Genomic DNA, 20,791 nt, shown 5'->3' with positions numbered 1-20,791 from the left:
TAATAAATTTTAATTTCAGCTTTGCTTCATGTTCTCAGCATTGGTTGTCCTTAATCTTTTTGGCACTGATCTGATTTTAGAAACAATTCATCCCTCTGTTTGCTGGTCCTTCCTTAATGGCTTAAAACCCAATGCATTCCAAACCATCAGGGTGGCATCTCCCTCCTACCTGGCTGAGAGCAGCTCCTGGGCTTTTGGGGTCAGCAGTGTGTGAGGATCTCTTCTGCTGGCAGAGTCTGTGGTTCTGTTTCACTTTCTGAATGACTTCCCAAGTGTTCCCATCATACTGACAGGGTGTATTAAGAGCATGAGTTCTTGTGGAGGCAAGTGAAATAGTGCAGGTGTAGCACCTGGGGCTGTATCACCTCTGTTGGGGAACCTGTGTGAAGAAGAGGCAGATCTGTGTTTCAGCTGGTCACCAAAGCCTGGCCACCATGGCTAGTGTCCATAATGGATGCTTTCCCTGCTGAGAGGGCAGCAGGGGCTTAGAAGGGAATTTTCAGCTCCATGGCCTCTCCAGAGAGCCCAAGCAAGGGTTGTCTGCAGTGCTGCATGGACTGGCTTTAGGCACATCTGGGTGTCCACTGTGGTTAAGGGGGTGTCCTGGAGGCGGGAGGATGTGGCTGCAAGCTTATCCCTCACCAAGGCCACTGAGGGTGCCACTGTCCTGGGGGGAGTGAGCAGCTGTCCTGCCACCCCCCTCCTGCCATGGCCAGTGGAGAGCCAGCTGCCCCCTGTGTGGAGCTGCCACCTGCACAGCCCTGTGGTGCTCGGCCCCCCACACTGGGGAGTTTCTGGAGTTGTCAGAGAGCTCGGTCTCCCTGTGCACAAATGCAGATAAAAACCTGGGGGGGTTGGCAAAGATGCATGTGCTAACCCACACTGGCCACAGACCAAGATAAAAAATATTGGAGGGACCTGAAGGTCAGATGTACTGTATCTGCTCTCAGCTAGGTCAGCACAATGTCAGGCTCATCTGCCCAACCAAGTGCCTCTCATTAGTTCAGCAAGACCTCTCATGTCCTGGGGTACGTGTGTGCTTTGGGATATTCAGCTAGAGCATCTTTTTCACTTGTTGTTACTAATATTGGGGCTTGGGGGCGGTGGGAAGAGGAGAGCACTGAGAATTAAAATTCAGCACATGCCTTTTCTTTGCGGGCTGTAATTAATCTTGCCAATTTTTAAAGCTTTGAGAATCTGGTTAAGTGATAAAACACTAACAACTTTATATGACAGAGTTAGAGGCTCCTGCTATACACCCACCAGAGAAGATTAGGAGAGAGTGTTTGCAGGATTCGCACTAAGCAGCAGAGAATACAGTTGAGAATTGTTGCACCACATGATATAAAACCACATTAATATAATGAAAGGTGTCGGGAATAATGTGAGAGCGACTGTAATTAAATGTATCTTAATAAGCGCAACATCCTTCTTAAAGCTCTTATTTTTCAGACCTTTCAAACTTAGAGATGTTCTTGCTGTTGGCAGGTGGCCTGGGAGGAGAGCTGGAGAGTGAAGCGAAGGACAGCCGGGCCCTGGAAGAGAGGAACAGTGTGACGAGCCAGGAAGAGAGAAATGAGGAAGATGAAGACATGGAGGATGAGTCAATTTACACCTGCGATAACTGTCAGCAGGACTTCGATTCACTGGCAGACCTGACTGAACACAGGGCACACAACTGTCCTGGAGGTAATGTTAAACTAGCTTTACAGTTCTGACAGGTGGTTAGCTGGGTAATTGGACATAGCAACAGCTTGAGGCCTCAAGTGAGATTAAAGAATTAATAATGTAATTTTACAGTTAATGTAATTTTATTGTGGTGCCTTGGGTAGCCTTTGTTCACTCCTCTAATAAAATTAAAATAAAAGCAACAGCTTTCCAATTGGAATATGTCAGTAATAACGTTAGACAAAAATGTTGTGGGGTTTTTTAATGCTAGAAGTTTAGGCAGGTATCTTTCTCTCTCTCTCCAAATGTAGGAAGATTAAAAAAGTTAAATGACTGAAGTGTGCAAAACTCCCAGGAAAAAAGGCCTCTGAACCCCTAAAAGAACATGATGATTTCTGAGATTAAAATTCATAGTGCGAGTTCTGTAATCCCACCCTAAAAATACAGCATTCTCCCTAGGTTATTATTACATTGCCTTTTGAATTTTATGGAAGTGAGGATGGTATCAGCCTACGCTGATCTTGATTTTACTTTCTGTAAAGTAAGAACAAGCTCAGAGCACTGGTGTGAACAATTGCAACATACCTTGCTTTTCCAGGGCTGCCTCTGCATGGCCAGCAGTAGCAGCAGGTACTCAGCCAAGCACGCTAAGCCGATTTACAGGGGTAGGAAAAAGCTTTGCAGATTTTACCAAAGATTAAATAAAATCTTAGGAGGGGGAGTGCAGAATATGTTCATATGTATTTAAATCAGGGATTCTTATCTTTCACCTTCCCAGAGTTGAATACTCTGCCATCACATCTTCCTCCACACTCATCTAAATTATTTTTAGGCAGTTGCTGTTATGGCAGATGGGTAGGTCAAGGCTGGCAGAAGGCAGAAGGGTTAGTGGTTAGCTTCTCCTCTGGTGCAGCAGTATCCCATCATTTTTCCCCTGAGTGCATATTCCTCCTGGACACTTAATTTGTTTTGTAATTAGTCTATGTTTTCTGCTCTCCTTTTTGGGCATAAGTAAAATGATCAGCCAAAAAAAAAAAAAAATACAGGAGATGGAATACAGCAAGGGAGGAAGGGTCAGGAGGAGGCTTTGGCTTGGTCTGACTCCCACCCCAAGAGCACCCTCTCTTGTCTCACTCTGGCTTGCAGAGGGGAGGACTCCCTGCTCTTGTTCCCATCTGCTTGCTGGGAGGAAGGACAGAGGGATGTTGGGGCTTTTCCCATGCTTGCAGTAGGGTAGGGATTGCAGTCCTAAGCCTGCCCCCAGGGCTTCTTGCTCTGCACTCTCATTTAAGCCCTGCACAGGCTGCAAACTTGAAAGTGCGTAAAATCGAAAGGCCACTTCTTGCAGGGTAATTTCTCAGCCAGCTGAGAACCACAGCAACTGGCCTGAGACTTCTGCACATGGCACTCTGCTGCAAGGGAGTACGCAAGAAGATGTAACTTTCTATTCAGAAAACTCCTTGTTTTCCCAACGGGAAGGCAAAGGGCACAGCCCATGTGGCCACTGCTCCTTTCCAAGGAAGAATCGCCCTGGGTGGCCGCTGCTCCATCACTGCCCGCTCTCCTCACTTGTGCTGGGACGGCTGCTGGGGCTGAGCCCCACAAAAGGAGGCTCTTTTTAGCCCAAATGTCTGCTTGGGTCTGGTTCCCTGTGTGTCCCCAAACAGCTGTAATGGCACAATGGCAGAGGGCAGCGGGCACTGCTGACAGGGACTCCAGAGCAGGAATGTAAGGTTATGACAGGTGACAGCAGTGCTATCAAAAGGAGCAGTTCTTTTCCAGAGGCAAATCTGCATTAAAACATAGCAACCTAGAGATTCTATTAATGTAAATTCAGTCAGTGTTTTCACACCTCAGGTTTTTTTTTATCCTCAGTGTAGTATTCTCTTAGTGAGACTAAGAAATATAAATTATATTTTTAGGGATATATCAAAATAATTTTTCAGTATTCCCATTTGCTATTCTTGATTGCAGGTAACATAATTTTGTCTTCTTTTAATCTCTTCACATGTGTGGATGATTTACAAAGACATTTTGTCCCAAAAAGGCACTATATAACTATCTGCATATACATGAAATAAGTGCTAATTGTCTCCATGTGAGGATAATCCTTGTTCCAGAACTAGAGTGTCTGTTTTCTATTTTGTTTAATCTAGTGTCCTGAAGTGATTTAAAGTAAATAGGAAGATTGCACTCATATATTTTGGAATGAGAATGTTTCCATGAAGACAATCTGGAATATTGCTTGATATTCACATACCTTACCTTGGGGAAAAAACAACCCTTTCAGATACACCAGTTTGATGACATGGTCTGATAATCATGACGATTTTTGAGGAAAGCCTGCAAAATGTTTGTCTTTGTTCAGTTCATCTAAAAAGACTTGCACCACCTGGGTGAAAACATAAGACCTCCTTAGAAAGTGTGTTGAATTTAAAGCTTTTACCCTACAAGAAGAGCTCTTTGTCTGTGTCCTTAGTTACCCTGCACTTCTTTTCCCTGTGATACCTGCCTTACACACCTGAGGGTGTAATGCAGTGCCTGACCTCTTGACAAGCTAGATTTTCATGTCTTAATCTGAAGCAGGGCTTTCAGTCATGTCTACATGGCTCCAGATCAATACAGGTAATATTTGTAGTGATAATATCACCAGGCTGATAATACAACATAACTAATGACTTCCTTTGGGATACTGAAGTTAGGAAGGTATTGTAGCTCAGGAGTGTTGCAGGATTACAAGAGATCACTCCAAAGAACAGGATAAACCATCTATTTCACTGGAATCCCTTAGAAATTCATTACAGCGTGCTGAAGTTATAATACAGTTTGAACACAGCTGCTTTGACATGTAAGGAAGTAACAAACAGCCATTCCCCTCCTTGCTTTTTCATGTATTTCAGACTTGTTTCTTTGAGGACAAAACACTGATGAAATCTAGACATCTCTGGTAGCATAGGTGCATGGCATTCCTTTTGATGTCAGTGTAGTAGAGATGTTCTCCTGACAGAATTAGGTGCCTTTTATACCTTTTGCTCATGACTGATGTCTGTGATTGCAGGTTGTAGGTTCCCAGTGTCTACTGGGATCTGAAAAGGGCCTAAATGGGGGCAGCTTGTACCAAAAGAACATCACAATTCCTTACTGGCTTATATCTTCTCTTGTTTCCCAGCTTGCCCCCGCAATCGAGCACTCCTGCAGCAGTCCTGCAAACAGTGCCTTAAACTGTTTCCTTTTGCAGCAGCATCTTGAAAAATATTCTGAGAACAAATAAAAACACCTAGTGTATACACTGGATGTGTTAAGCTTTTAAAATTACTTTAAAACTCACTAGTATCTCATATCCCCTAAATAGAGAGGGCTAAGTAATTGCCATTGGCATCATGTGCAGCCTTTTTTATGAATTTTTGCATGCTGCTGTTATAGTGTAGGTGTAGCATGATGCTATCTTACAGCATTAGTGACAAGAGTAAAGAACTACATGTGGATTTACAACTTACTGTGTCCTACAACAAGCACCAGAGGCTCCCTACATCAAGAAACTATTCTGTGATAGATCACTGTCTGGTGGCTGGTGCCAGGTGGTTTGTTGTCTGACAAAAAGTGGCTAAAAAGTCACAAGCTTTGTCATTTGGCTTGTGTGTTTAATCCTGCATTAATCTGGGTTTAGCTCCAGTATTTTATTGTGGTTTTGTTTTGCTTCCTCCACCCCTTTCCTTCCATGGATCAGAATAGTCTCAGGTGAAGTTGTTTCTTCAGATTCTCAAGTGCATGTAGAGGTTTTAAAGCAAATTAGCACATCAGTGAAGCGGACAGAAGTAGGTTTTGGCTGGGTCTCTGAGCATTTCATGAGGTCCTTTCTGTTGTTGATAACTTTACAGGTTGTCTGTTTCAAACAGCAGCAGAGCTATATATGGATATTGCCAGCTTGGAAGCAGCTGATTTTTCTAAACTACTGTACGGTAGGAACTAGTTTATAATTAAAGTCTTGCAGTTGCTTCTTTTAAATGCCCTATAACTTGTAGGCTTTGAAACCTTTGAAACAAGGTACTGTAACTGTTTCATGCTAGTGTATAATTTTGCATTTTCTTTTATTTCACCTGCTACAAGAATTATAATTGCCATGCAACCCCATTTGTGGGATGCTTATCCAGAAACACATATACAGCAGCTTGTCAACAAGTGACAATGTCTCATAAATGTTTTTGTCAGGTGGCATTTTTTACTTCCCACTGACAAAGAGAGATGTCTTATGTGCATTTCCAAAACTAGCCCTTCCCAAAATTGTAATCTTTGTTTGCACCTGATTGGCAAATTAGTCCTTTTTCTCTCTTTTTGCTGCTGCTTTTGTTACATCCTTAAATTAATGAATTACTGATTGTCCTCTACAAAAGAAACTGAAATACAGTTGTGAAAAAGCAGTGTGGAAACTTAATTATACACCTAGTTTATACAGCTGTGTGTCTAATGACCTACTGGCCCTAATTACTGTGTTGTGGTTCAGTCTGAGTGCTCTTGTCCTTGCCAGAATTCTGCTCTTTTCTCTTAACCTGACTAGTGTTTCAAGCTTAAAAAAATAACAAGTTTCCTTTTTTTGTTCTTTTCTGCATTGTTGTGCTGAAATGCAGTTTCTCCTCTTTCCAGAGGTCATAGCAGTGTTTTAAAATTGGCACCAGAAAAGCTCAATAGTATCACAAACTGTAAAAACATGGATTTTCCCTGGAGTCCTCAGTTCTTGCTGTCCAGATCTGAAAATGGGCACCGGGGCAGTGTTTTTATTGTCAATCACTTGGAGGGCTTCAAGTGCAGGCTCCTGTCCTTAGTTTGTCACAGATGTCCCCTCTCCAGGTGCACGGAGAGCACAGGGCTCCCCAGGGCTCCTCAGCCACCCTGGCTACAGTGCCCAGGTGCTGCACATCTCCCTGCAGTCGGAATTTGTGCCCTCCTTGCTGAGAGCTCTGAAACGCCACTGTTTCAGGGGTGCACATGGCTGGGTGGTCTGAGGTCTGGCTCCCCTCACTGCTGTCACCGCACAGGTGATATTTGAGTTTACCTGGAGCTTCCCAGCCTGAAAAGAGCCTTTTTCAAGGACTTCTGCTTGCACGTGCCAGAAAATCAGTGCGCTGATAAGGAGCTGTGCTGACTGGCTTGCTGTGCAGGTGCTCAGTGAAATATGTATTTATTGTGCAGAACATAAAGCACATTCCCACATCTGAATGGGAGCTGAAGACAAACAGAAGCACAGCTGCAAATCTCATGTCAAACAGGGCCTACAGCAGCCCCGGCCATGCCGAGGTTTCGCAGCGCATCCCATGCGGTGCGTGCTGAGGCACCAGCGCTGGCTCTGCCCCCGCACGTGGCAAATGTGCTTCAGTTCAGTGTAGTGTGCGCTGTGTGGTGTGTCTGACAAAGTGGTGCTGAGTGTTGTGCTCCCTGACAGCGCTGCCTACCCCTCAGACCAGAGGGTCATCCACAGGCAAAGGTAGGTGAGAGCCTGGGCATGCCGCCCTGCGCTCAGCCCCTTGGCGCCAGTGGGGCCGAGCCTCAGCTCTCTTTTCTCCATCTCTCCTGGATTCTGCAGGCATGTCAGTGCCTGTGAGGATTTATGGTGGAGGGACATGTGAATTCAAACAATGCCTGCTCGCCGTAAACACCCAGCTGGGGGTTTGCTCACAGAGGGTGTCCCAGGGCGGGAGCCCACAGCAGCTCTGTGCACGGGCTGGGCAGTGTGCTCGCTGATAAGAGAGTGCCAGTGCGCCGGGCGCCATCCCTGCAAATCACCACGGCCACCTTTGTGCCGGCCCCCTGGGGATGGTGGCGGGGGAGGCAGCACCAGGCACTGTGTGTGCAGATAGGAGCGCTGCCAGCGCCGCTGCGGCCGGCTTGGTTGCACGTTACCAAAACCCCTGGCAGGAGGGAGGGAATGAGCTCTTCCCACCCCTTTCTCAGCCCCCACGTAGCCAGCAGTCACTGATGGCCTGTCTGTGCATTCTGAGGCTGCACAAAATTTCTTAGCCATGATGATGTCTTTCCTCAAGCAGCATATGTTTTTCACCCAGGAAGACCATTTTCCTTGTCATTTTTAAACATATGGCCCAGTGAGGAGCTGAGGATGACAAGTTAGCCTGCTTGTATTGGCAAGGGACTGTTTCATTCTTACTACTTTAATTGAGTTCTTTTATCTGCTTTTATCTAGTTCAAAAAGTAGTCTGCAAAGTAAGCACAGGTATGCGTGGAAGTGGATAAAAGAGAAAGTGGGTGCATGTTTCAAATGAGGCCTCTAAAAGGAAAGGTGTCCTTAGGGGATCTTGGACAGGTTGCCCTGGCTGGCTGAGAAGCCGGTCTCTTCTCTTCGCTGCACACGGGATGCACACGGACCGAGGCACCCCAAATGCTGTGAAGCAGGAGCTGTGCTGGGTGCTGGCCATGGGGCTCCTGTGTGCAGCAGGAGCTGCACTGGGGAGCTGGAGCCTGCCCGGGGGAGCCTGCTCCCCTGCACCAGCTCAGGCTCATGCAGCAATTCTGGGACACCACAGGTGCTGGAGTTCCACCTCCCCTTCTCCTCTTTCTTCAAATTTCTGTTTGCAAGGGCAATCCATTGCCATGTTACAGCAGAGGGAGGAGTGTGGGGGTCTGCATAGGGCAGGTTTGTTTCACAGCATACAGAAATCTAAGTAAATAATGAATGGGTTTTATAAAAAAAAAAAAAAAAAAAAAAGAGGAGGGAGGGGTTTCAGTGGAAAGAGTTCCTTCGTAGGCTGGAGCCTGGTGAGAGCTACAAGAGCAGCTGTGCCTACAGGAAGGAGGATCCCTGTTTGCCATAAGCAGGTCCCAGCATTCAGAGGGTTGTAGACAAAACTCAGTATATGAAACTCAATTCAGAACTGCAGTGAGGATAGCCTGGAGACTACAATAGATATGTGCTTGTTACAAAGGGGCCTTTAATAAAGCCTTAGAGAGCTGAATGGAGGATGTACTGGGGTTGTCCTGTCTCAGATGGACAAGAGCATGGATTATTTCTGGGTAGGATTTTGCTGAAGGGCATGCATTGCCTTCCTGTGGGTTGTTGAGGGACAAAACTCATGGCCATATCAACAGCCTTGGCAGATTCAGAGCCATTGAGATCTTCAGACTGCACATGTAAGCGGTGAAAAAGACATGCACTGAGAATTTGGGGTTTTTTCCTGATTTCCTCCCCTGTCCCATTGCAGACAATTGTGTAAGTACTCTTCATGTAAGGATGGCTACACTGAGCCAGCCTCATGATCCCATCATGCTGTTTCCCCAGAATGTTTTCCTAGCTGTCAACAAACTTATCTAAGCACTTTGTGGTGCTTTTTATTTAAATTATTCAGACACTCTTCTTCCATGAATTTCCATTTTGAAGTGTAGTTAGCTTTTCCTGTGGTGGGAATCCAGAGTTCAACTACACATTGGGGAAAAGCATCACCTTTTGTTCACTTCACTTTTGTCACCTGCTTTCATTTGATACTCTCTGGTTCTTCTTGTGAAAGAGACAGTGAGTAATTGCCCCTTTCCCACCTTCTCCATCCCCTCATGCCCAAGCAGGCTTCTTTTGCTGCTCCCTCCTGTCTCTAAGCCCCTGTTTGCAATCTTCTTGTTGATACCTTATGTACCGTGGCTTGGAGTAAGAGGGATGTGGTGAGAGAGGGCTGGTGGGAGAGTGATGGGGTCAGCTTTCTCCTCCATCACTTGTGCCAGAGATGAGGACATGTCGGTGTGTCTGTCCTGGCTCCTGAGCAGGAGGTGAGGACTTGTCCTAGTGTGAAGGCCTGGCAGACAGAAAGATGGTGTCTGGTCATGTAGGGGAAAAACAATTAAGACTTCAATGTTTATTAAGAAAAAAGCAACCAGCAGTGCATTTCAAGCACTCATCACACAGCATAATTTTGCTGTTGGAAGTAGTAGGATTAAACAAGTCTTTCTAATGTTGATTTCTTTGAATTGCGGCATATAATTAAAACGAAATCAATTAAAAACGAAGGAAGTGTGTGTACAAACATTGTCAAGAATTCCTATCTTTCATTTTTTAAAAACAAGCTCTAGAAAAAATCCCCACAGAAGTTCTGTAGTGCACATTTGAATGCTTTTGTTGTAGCCTCATTAAACTTGGCTTGTCTGCAGATACAGCTGGCATGTTATTAACTGTGCTCCAGGCTTGGGGAAGCCAGAAAGCAGCCTCCACCCCCTGGTGCCGGCTGGCTTTAGGGAAACGTGCCAGCATGGGTTGGTCCTCTTCAGCTGGCTGGCTTTGGGAGCGCCTGCTGGAGCATCCAGCGTGGGCCCCGGGTGCGGAGCGCGGGCTGGGCCTGCTGCAGGGCCGGCCGGCACCGTGGGCTCCGGGGCCTTGCCTGGTGGGAGCAGCAGGGACCCAGGCAGGTACGAGTCCTCCTGGGGCACCCTCAGCCACGTGCCTGGGTGCTCCGTGGGCGTCTCACACCTTCCTTTGCTGTAGGCTGGCAAGAAGCAAACCAGGGATCATCTGCCAAGCGGTTCCTCTGTTCTCAACAAACCGCGTATTGGACTGAACCACTCCAGTAAACTGAATAAGGGAAATATTTTCTCTGCACCTGCTGGAGAAGCTGTTGCTCTCCAAGCTGGGCTTGCACATCAGAGGACCTCCATCAGAGGTCCAAGCAGCTTCTGACTTCATTCAAAGCTTTGGCAGCAAGCGTGTACATTTTGAATGCTGTTTCGTGTAAGTAATTTTAATAGGCGCTTTTAATAGTAGCGTAAATGTTATAATTTCATATTCAGTTTAAAATTGTTGAAAATATACTCACTAGAAATTTAAGTAAATTAAATATAGGTAATGTTATTCAAACATCTTGCTTATTACAAGCAGTTTTCATTGTCTTAGCTAATGAAAAATTGATTTGGCATTTTCAAGGCACTTGGTCTGTTCATGCTAAATACTTTGTAGGGCATTTAGGCACTTTGTAATCTTTAAACAGTCTTACAACCCCTTCCTGACAATTGTTCCCCTTCCTAAAAATTGGTAATCATCACAAAATTAAAAAGTTGTCATTCTAATTTGACTTAAGTTTTGACTGCTACTGGACTGCTTCCTTCCTCCCTTCCATCTCCTGCCTTATGCTGGTAAAAGGTTTGTGTTGTCTTGGGGAGCTGACATTGCTGACAATTAAAGGGATTGATTTTTAGTCTGTGCATCTCCCAGATCTGGTGCCCTATGGAGCTGCACAAGCTTTGTGCCAACATGAGGGGAACGAGAGGTCAGTGTTTGGGGGAGAACTCAAGACCTTCCCCATTAATACCTTGAGTTATTTTGGATGAAAATTACTGTGGCTGCACCGATTTGCCTAATGACATGCATGAAATTGGTGGAAGAGCCAAGGTCTTTAATCCAGGTGGGTTTTGTTGCTGGTGACATCAGTAATGGTGGGAGTGAACTTCCTCTTGAAAGCATTATTTTTTTGGTGTCTGGGTCCATCTCTTCCTTAGGCTTCCTTGAAAATCGTTCTCAGCCATAGTAATGAAAGACTTTTTGGCTCCTCTTTTTGTTGCTACTCAATTACTGTTACACTTGCTGAGGAGGACATAAGGAAAGGCTGAAGAAACCCATTGCTTTTCTCTTCTCCAAGGAATCTGTTACATTAAACATTTGAATAGATTTTTGAACATAATTCCCAGTCACTTCCTCTACAGTGAACTCAGTTCACTCATGCAGACTTTGTACTTAATGATATCTCTTAAAATAAATGAGATTTGATATAATTTATACTAAATGGTCATTTTAGAAATCTACATCTACTAATTATTCATTAGAAAATTTGGAAAGACAGAAGTAGAGTTAATTTCCTTTATGAACTTGCAGTCTACAGAAATATAAATACACACACCTGTGTTTATTTTCTTTGAGCAAAACTGTATAGAGGTAATTTATTGGACTCCAAGAGTAGTGTAAGCAGGTTTGAAGTACATTATTCAATCTTCATCAATCAACCATAGCAACCAACCAAGCCCAAACCAGCCAAAAATCCAACATGCATCTAAGACAGTTATTTATGGTAGTAGCTTGTGGTCTGTATCTGCACCATTTGGGAATGTGCTTTTGTGTGTTCTGGCTGTGTGCTTGGAGTGGCTTCTCTCTGTCCTTCCTCTCCCTGTTGTCTGTGCATGTGTCCCTGTGGTCCCTCCTTGAAGGCTTTTTCCCTGCTTGCTCCTTTCTGGACTGTCCCATTTTGCATCTTGTTCCCAGCAGTCTTCTCTCTGTTGTTGTGCTGGCATTGGCCCTTTCCCAGCCTCACATGTAACAGTTATTCACAGTTTATCCATTTAGGTGACACTCTGCTGTGTTACTGGTTTCTCCTGGACTCTCAGCTGCAGTTGCTCTCTTGTCCATTGTCCAGTGCTGGCTCTTCCTTAGAGCTCTGTGCATGTGCAGAGCCTTCCTTGAACCATCCTGTGAGGACTGGCAGATCACCCTGGGGTGCTGGGAGAAATCACACTGCTCCATGTGCTGCTTCAGAGGCAGACCCAGCTAGGTTCAGATGAACTAAACACATGTGCTACCCAAATCTTTGTTCACAAAACCCAGAAAATGATTTAATTTGCATTCAGACCTCATCCAGATCCAACCTGGGCAGCTGCTTGATGTCACCTTACAGCCCTTCACAGCTCTTTCCTCTCTTACAGACACTTGTCATGATTTGTTTTACAAGAGCTGTTTCATGTAGGAACTGTATTCCAAGGAGTTTCAACGGTATTGAGTGTGACTGGGTTTGACTTGGACCAGGCCTCTGGTACATCTAAATGAAGCAGATAGTATTCCTTGCTTTTTATGGAGGACAGACTGTTATCTTTAGGAGGCAGTCATGATCCTGTTGCACTCTTCTCACAAAATAAGACAAATTCAACCCAACATTTAAAACAAAAGGAAACAGAGTAGGATTTTGTCTCATAGCTTAAATGAGAAAATAGTGAGTTTTTGTCTGCCAGAAAACTGGAAATGGGAGGGAAGATATTTTCTTTTGATAACTACGTATGCATATATGTATCTGTGATGTACAAAATGCCTCATTTTAGGTTAATCAGTTCAAATTTGAAGACATGACTAGCTAAAATTGACTATTGAAAATAACATCATTACTTTGGGGAGAATCTCTCTCAATTAGAAGAGAAATGAGGAAAGCCAATTCTTAACAGCAAGTTGGGAGATTGTGATTTTTGTAAGTGGCACTGGAGTTGGAAAAAGTGCAATCAGAGTTAGCAAAACTCCCTGTTTTTCCAGAGGCTGCCCCAGTAATTGGCTGTGCATGTCTGGATTGCCGAGTGACAGGCGGGAGGCTCTGCTCTCTGAGAGCTTGGCCTCTCTGAGCAGAGAGGAGAGGAAAGGAAGGGAGGATAGGGAGAAAAAACAATTTGTGAACTTGCCCCTTTTGAGATAGCAGCTGCTCTTCTCCTGTGCCCAGGATCATTGAAAACAGCCAGCAGCTGCATCCCACTCTGCTTTTGCTGTCAGCCAATGTCACTGCAGAAAGCTCTGTAGTTTGAAGGAGCCGCTGTTTGTACACAGGGAGTAGAGGAAACCCATGGAAATTTTGTGGTGTGTGGGCTGCTCTGGATTTTACTGTGAGGATGGAAGAACTTCACAAATGTTTTAAATTAGGCTATCCTTGATAAGTCTAGTGGTATGGACCCCAACCAAAGTTTCAGGGGGAAAAATAGTTGCTCTGTTAAAGCAGACATGAAAAACAATGAAGGGCTTAACTTTTGTCCTGAGGGTGATAAAACAGCACCACACAGCTGAAAATCAATCTGACCTTCACCCACGTGATGCTGTTGTCTCAGTCTGTCTTTCATTTCCTTTGGTTGAGTGAAGGCCACGGCATTCAGTAGGGAGAAAAGCCAGAGGGAGGTGTGGAGAATCCTGTTTTCTCTGGAAAGGCTTCGGTGCTTGCATAAGTTCTCTCTATAAAGTGAGTTGCTGTAAAACTTTGAATTATTTCATTAAATTAATTTTTTAAAATTATTCTTCTCTTAATAGGCAGCAATCACATTAAAGTGAAGAAGATATGTGCTGTAAAAAAAAAGTGTTTGTGATATAAAATATTCTGTTTTAATTAAACCTAGAATTAGTTGATGTTTTGAAATGAAGGCTTCATGCAGCAACAGGAAACTTGCACATTCATTTAAAACATAGAAATTTGTACCCAAAGGGGAGAAAAAAGGCAATTATTTTTTCCTGAGATATTTGAACATTGTGTTGTGAGGTTTGCACAAACAAAGAAAAGGTACCCAGATACCAAGATATTTACATAAATAAATCAACAATTAGGGCTTGTGTGTAAGCAATATTATTGATTTTCAAAACAGAGGTACAATTTCTATTCGTGAATTACTCATTTTACACAACATCTTGCAGAGGTGGTTCTCACCTCATTTTCCTCAAGATAGGGAAGGAACTGAATGAATGGGTAAAATCTGTGCAGAATTTAATTCTACTAAACAACAGAATCAAGCAAAGGGAAAACTAAATGCATAAGCACATCTTGGTGTTCTTTTTGACATCTTGAAAGCAATTAAAAGTGCAATTCGTAGCTGTTTGTCCAATCTCCTGCTTCTTCCATCCGTGTTCAATTTAAACACAACCCAGAATCAAGAAGTTCCCAGCTATTTCTCTTGGAAAGCAGTAAGTTTTCCACACTGATTTTACAAAACTAAGATTAATGTAAATTCTGCCTACCCTGAACTGCAGTTTTTCTGATTCATCTCATTACACATGGATAATGTCCTTTCATATCAGTCATAAACTACTCTGTTACTTTATATTTTTGTGTCATATATTCCCTAGCTACTGTAGCACAGAGACAGGGAGGGCTACCTGTTATTTTCTTTGTTCAATAATTGTTGCCTGTTTTAGGAAGGTCTATAAGAAAAGTCTCTTGTTAAAAAGATAATGGCAGAGATTCGATGTGGCTGCAGAGATGAATCTCTGCTTCATAAAGGTTAAGAATTCAACAGTTTGTTCATTAATCTATGTGGAATAATGGATATGAATTTGTGACTGTAGCATTTTTTTTAAGTGTGGTTTGTCTGATGTACCGACCATTGCATATGCTTTTACATGGTATTAAAAACCCCAAAATGGTAAACAGAAACGATGTTGGGACCTTTCCCTGGCAAGCTCTGCTACTCAGGTCTCTGTACGATATGCCAAAATGCTATTTGCATAAATATAGAATTTAATAAGTTATCATTCTGATTAACGTCATTAACTGCTTAACTACTGTAGAAATTGGCTTCTAAAGTTGCTTGTTGGTAGCTGTTGCTCTCCACGTCATTCCATTTGCTGTCTCACTGGGGATAATGGTATGCAAGGGAAAGCAAGAAGGTCAAGGATCTTTTTGTTTAGTCTCTTTGCACATTAAAAGTTCTATTATGTGTTTGTATTGCATGTGGTTTCCAGTTGGTTGGCTACAATGCTTTCAAGATCCATTGATGATGAGTTTGTGAGGCTAAATATATCTTGTGGATTATGACTACCAAGCTATCACTTTGTGCAGCAGTCAGGGCCAATATTTAACAAGTGTTTTTCAGAATAAGGAATTTTGAAATCGAGTCAAATGATCTTACAAAAGGGGTTAACAGAAATCCCAATACAGAAGATGACAGCAAATGCTAGGCCTGTGCTAGCTGTGGGGGTGTTTGGGGCTCTGCTGTGCTGTTTGTGGGGGAAGTGGTTCTTAGGCTGGGGGTTTTATGGGTTTTCTGGATGTGGCGGAGGCCTGTGGTATTGTTGTGAATGACACAGTGGCCACAAAACTGAATGGGTTGAACAAGAAAGTGATGTCCTCTGCAGCCATCCCTTCCTGTCCCTGGCAAGGCGTGGGTGCAGCGCGGTGAGGCTCCTGCTGGAGTGCCCCCTGACTATCCCCTGTCCCCCGTGGCTGGCAGGGCAGGCAGGCTCCGCTGGGACCTCGCTGCTGCTCCTTGCCCGACATTTAAGGGAATGCAAAACCAGACTGCAGGATGCAGCCGCGTCTGAACGCCTGGCACAGCCGCCTCGCTTGTTTTCACTCTCTCGCTAGTAGACTGACCTTTTAAAAAAACTGTTTCAGCTGCTGTGAAACACTGACAATAGCTTTAATAGATTTCATTTTAGAATTAAATAGCTCTGGTTCCATTTCGATAATGTAAACTAGCAGCCATGAGCATGCTTTAGCTGATTGTTTCAGGCTGTGTACAAACCCAGGCAGACGTCACTGCCTCCTTGCCAGGGGTTAGCGCAAGATGCTCGCTTTCTTTAAAAACCAAAGCAGAGATTTTATTTTTTTTAAGCAATTTGTGTTCTGACTGACTTCTGAGTACCTTCACACCTGTCAAGTGAATCCAGTGTGCTTGTTCCCAAGGGCAACCTGACATCTGGGAAATTCTGCCTCAGCCCCAACTGGTCCCCTTTGAAGCACCTTTGGTATTTTGAATTGAAATTGTGTTACACTATCACACATCATCCTTTCCATTATTCTGTTCTGCTCCAGTATACCTGTGCTTTTATAAATTTCAGTTTAAGTCTCACTCTTGGGCTGTTTCAGGAGTGTTGCAGTTATCTGTGTTGCTTTTCACTGTGGGGCTGGTAAGCTCAGAAACATCTGCAGGCAGGGTCAGTCCAGCTTGCTATTCTTCAGAGAATATTTACAAAGTTTCATAAGGCTTGGACCCATACCCACACCCATCCTAGATGCAGTGTCTACAGATTTATCCCCAGAGCCTCTTACAAGCATTGCTTGTATTACTATCTAGAGCTATCCCACTGCAGAAATCCTCAGGAGGGAGAAGTGGACAAGAGTACTTAGAAACATCTGTTAAAAATTCAGACAAACACTCCACTGTCACTAGAAGCAGTTGGGATGGGACGAATGAAATTTACCATGTGGTGCTACAACAAAAAAGGGACTTTTTTTTGTTCCTTCACTTTTCCTTTAAAATGGATAGTTTGGTCGGTAGATACAGAAAAATGCCTCTGCAGAGCACACTTGGGGTGTATAGTGCTTGTAACCAATGTCACAAACTGACTCCACAGCCAAGCCTTGTGGTCTTGTGGGAGTGCTGTTTCCCGAGTGCTCACATTTGATTCATCACACGCTTTCTACTTGTTTCAAGAAACCCTGCATTAATTGTGCAGACCTAGAAAGTGGTGACATTAGGAAATAAATTGACTTCAACATGACTTTTCCATTGCTTAGGCAAAAAAGAAGAAAAAGTTGCTGTAACAAATCTAACAGATGAATTCTCTAACTGGTTGCTCTTTTGTGTGTAGCTACATTCTGGATTCAGCGAGTACTTGATAAATATTGTCATTTGTCCTTGATGATGTGTCATGAAGTTACAGGCAATTTGGCAGAGAAAGTAAGTTTTCTTGAGTATGAGGCCAGACTTGTGATGATGTGTTTCTCCACTGAAGTCCAGCTCAGCCCTCCACCCGACCCCATTCCCCACAGAGCACTCTCATCCCCCCTTCCCCATCCCCTGCTTACCAGCAGGACAAGAAGCAAGATGGGCTGTGCTGTCTGGTGGGGTGACACACGTGTGCTGATTGCCTGGGACTGGCCCAAGAGCAGGGATAAGTGCTGACTCTGCTCTTAGCCTTTCTCTCAGCAGAGACATGAACTGGGGTCTCTGCCCTACCCAATCAAAGGCAGGTTTACTGATCTTAGAGAAACTCAATTTCTATCTGAGAAACTCAATTTCTTGTAGCCCTGTATCCCCAGTATGGTGTGATTCAAAAGTTAATAGGAAGGGACAAACAGTTAAGACATACGACAGGCAATATGATGACATAAACCTTGTTTTCTTAGGATGCCAGGCTGAAAAAATGAACACAAAGCTCCTGAGAATAACGGAGTCACTTCAGATTGCGACTTGATGGACAATGTTGGCTTTGTTATCACTCTGCAGGTAGCGAGGGGATAGGGTTAGGGAGAATTTCCAGGAAAGTAGGGGAGTTGTTATTAGAAGGGTAAAGCTTCCACTGCCACGCATCCCCTGTAGTGGACCCTGCATTACCCTGGTCCCTCCTCCTTTTAGGAGCCTTTTGAGGAAAAGTCTTCTGTGACAGGAACATCTCTCAGGTCCTTTAATCTGCGAACTGCCAGGTGAAAGAATGGGGCTAGGGAACAAAAGACGCTCAGATACTGCAGACAAGCTTTTGTAGAATCTGCCACGTCAGCTGTCTCTTATAAGGTCTGCTGTATTTTCTGTTGATGGTGCTTTTCCCCTGAGGATTTTCCCACACCTGGGAGTGCCTGCCATAAGCTGCACTGATATTTTCCTCAATGCCTTTCATTTCTGTGTACAGATGGAGCTGGGATATCACACACTGTCCTTGTCCTTATTCTGTTCTGCTCCTTGGCAGTCACAGCTTTCCTGGCTGGAAGCTTTCATCCCACCTCCCTCTCAGCCCTTTCCAGGAGGGGCTTTGCAATTATTTATAAGCTAGCTTGTCCTGTTTTCTGACATTTTCAGTGTAGTCTGTGGAAGAGTAAAGCTAAGTATGTGTTCCCTGGTTTTACAGGGAGCAGAAAATTTGAAGTAAATGTTGGTGGTCTGAGTTAGCAAGATATTTTTTGTTTTTTAAGGTGTGGGGGACCCTCCCTTTAAATCAAAGGTCCTCTGGGTGGAAAATATTCCAGTGGCCTACGTCTTGCCTTTAAAGTGTTTGGAGATCCTGGAGGGGCAGGCAGCTCACCTGCATGCTTTTCAAGGGGAGGCTGGCTGTCCCTGCTTATCTTGTATTCCTACTCCCCATCCCCAAGTGAGTTTTCTGTCTCCTTCCTCTTGTCACATGTCAGAATAAGACATCCTGTGATTTACCTCATTCACCTTCCACTTGCATGCTGAAGCTTGAGATTTTCCACAGTACAAGAGGCAAGACTATAATGATTTAGGCCTCAGCACTGCTGGAGGCATCTTTAGATTTTTCGTCTGAGATAAATTTCTATTCAGGCTGAAGAGAGCAGCATTTTCTTGCTATGCTGCTGCAAATAGGTGGGAGGAGTGACTAACTTTTCTTCTGGAAGTGTAAAGTGGAGTGGCTTGTCTGCTGCCCAGTGCTACAGATGTACTTACTTGTACAGTGTATGATGTACTCACTAAGTCACCCCCTCCTCCACCACATTGCTGTTTTGGTTGCCTACATGCATATGGGAGTGAGAATTATAGGTCTCCCAACTACCTTCTCTTCCAAAGATAATTAAAAATACAGAGTCTCTTCTAAAGAGAAATGTATACCCTCTCCAACCTTATAAATACAGAAATAGAATTTTTTTATCTTGCTTTCAACCAACGTTAGATAAAAACTGATGGTTTTATCTGAATCTCACTTTGAGTTTTTCATTAAAACTGTTCAAAGCAAACTACAGGGTGGAGGATCTCCTGTGAGCCAAAACTAACCTCCATGTTCCTGCCAGTGACTCTGTATTGCCAAATTTCCCACAGCCGTGCTCTCTAGCACCTCCTTTGAACACGAGTGTGGTTCTGGAGGCCGTTTTGAAGCTTCCACTTGAAACGCTCTCCCTGAGCTAGTGGAGCATTTTCCTGGCACTTAAGGTTCTGTATCTGGTAGCTGTCTGTGCTATAGAGGGCAATGAGTCATGGCTTACTAAAGGAGAAAAAAGGATTTCTTAGAAAACCTTTGAGAAAAGCCGAGGTGGTTTTTCAGCTGGAAATGCTGGTGGTGTCTGTGGTGGAATTGGTGTGGCAAGTTACCTCTGCAGTATTTCTGAGAATTACAGGTTGTGTAGTGGCTCATCTGAATAACCTTTTTGTATGATTTTTGCAGCTAGTGACTTTCTCCTAGTATAGCATATTTCTTTCATATTTTTCATTATTCGGACTGCTGAATATGGGGATTTGTATCTTGCTATACTTTTATTCTTAATGATAAACTTGAATTTAAAAAGTGCAAAAGCCCTCACCTCCTGCTGGAATCTTGAGGAATTATGGGTGTTCATCATCCCAAACAGTCAAGCAATTGTGCTGCAGACTTCACTGTGAGCTGGTTTCTTTCTGTATTTTACCAGATCATTAATGTTTCAGTTGGCTGGCTCTGAATTCATGACAGCAGTACATGTTAACAGAACTGAGTGTGCTGCTCCAGTCTCCCAGCCAGCCTGTGAGGCTGCCATTTGGGAGCCAGCAGCAGTGCAGTCTGAGGTGGCCCTGCAGGGTGTGGATGTGTGTCTGAGCCAGCAGGTAAAGGCACAGGGAGGGTGCTGCCTTGTGCTCCTTGGCTCAGCAGGTACCCAGGTCACCATCAGGGATCCCCTGCAGCAGAGCTGAACAGCCTGCGTTGGTTCCTTGGCTGCTGGGACTTCACTGCAATCACAAACTAAATTGCAGCTGTTTTGGACATGGGCAAAGCTCATTGCAGATGCCCTTTGTGATGCAGCAGGGCTGTCCCAGTGTGGGACAAGATCCTCCCTCTGTGCCCCAGGCTGGATCTGTGATAACACCTGGCATGGCTGCTGGTGCACTGCTGACGCTTTGCTCATTCCAAGTTATTTTACCATTTTTTGTACAAAACAAAAATATAATACTATTACAGCAAGAAAAAAGATTTCTGAAAGGCTGTGATTTAATTCTTAAATTTCCCACCCTGCTTTAGGCGTCCCCTGAGAAAGAAATGCTCACAGAAGGGAGAGGCAGTGAGGACAGATGCTGTGCACCTTGGAGCTGGTATGGCAGCTGATGATGCACAGACCTCAGTGTGCAGGGTGGTGCTTCATGACCCTGTGTGGAATATTGAGTTATTTACTGGAAGGAATAGCTGTTCAATGAGGTGGTGGATTGGCAATGTTGCCAGGCCCAAGGCTCCAGGAGGGCACTGCTGTGAGCAGTCAGTGAGGCTGTGCACGAGCCTGGGGACGCCCCTCATGTGCAGCGGGCCTCAGTTTACCTGGTTTTGACAAAGAGATCGGGCCTGGCATGTGGTGGACATTGACTCTTTGTCGTGACCCTGACATCTTTGGATAGAAAACTGTATTTTGTAATAAGTTATTCTTTATTTCATTTGTATGGCTGTGTGCATAGTCGACTCTTTCCTTCTCAGCATTAGATTTCCAAAACCTATTTACTTTCTGATTTT

General features: G+C 44.3%; 1 protein-coding gene across 3 annotated transcripts in view; it reads left to right on the top strand.

The window, feature by feature from the left end:
- Positions 1-20,791, top strand: part of ZNF423 (zinc finger protein 423) — a 225,833-nt gene that overhangs the window by 64,078 nt on the left and 140,964 nt on the right. Inside the window, exons 3-4 of one of the 3 annotated variants that reach the window (XM_058813409.1) lie at positions 1,489-1,689; positions 5,547-5,627. In XM_058813409.1, the coding sequence (XP_058669392.1) occupies positions 1,489-1,689; positions 5,547-5,627 (282 nt within the window). Of the gene's footprint in view, positions 1-1,488; positions 1,690-5,546; positions 5,628-10,248; positions 10,385-20,791 lie in introns of those variants that run through there. The other 2 variants (XM_058813410.1, XM_058813411.1) reach the window with 2 other exon arrangements.

The sequence above is a fragment of the Ammospiza caudacuta genome, chromosome 13, assembly GCF_027887145.1.
Source record: "Ammospiza caudacuta isolate bAmmCau1 chromosome 13, bAmmCau1.pri, whole genome shotgun sequence".
NCBI classification, from domain to species: Eukaryota; Metazoa; Chordata; class Aves; order Passeriformes; family Passerellidae; genus Ammospiza; species Ammospiza caudacuta.
Note: the sequence above shows the minus strand (reverse complement) of the source record. Positions and strands in the feature narration are given on the sequence as shown.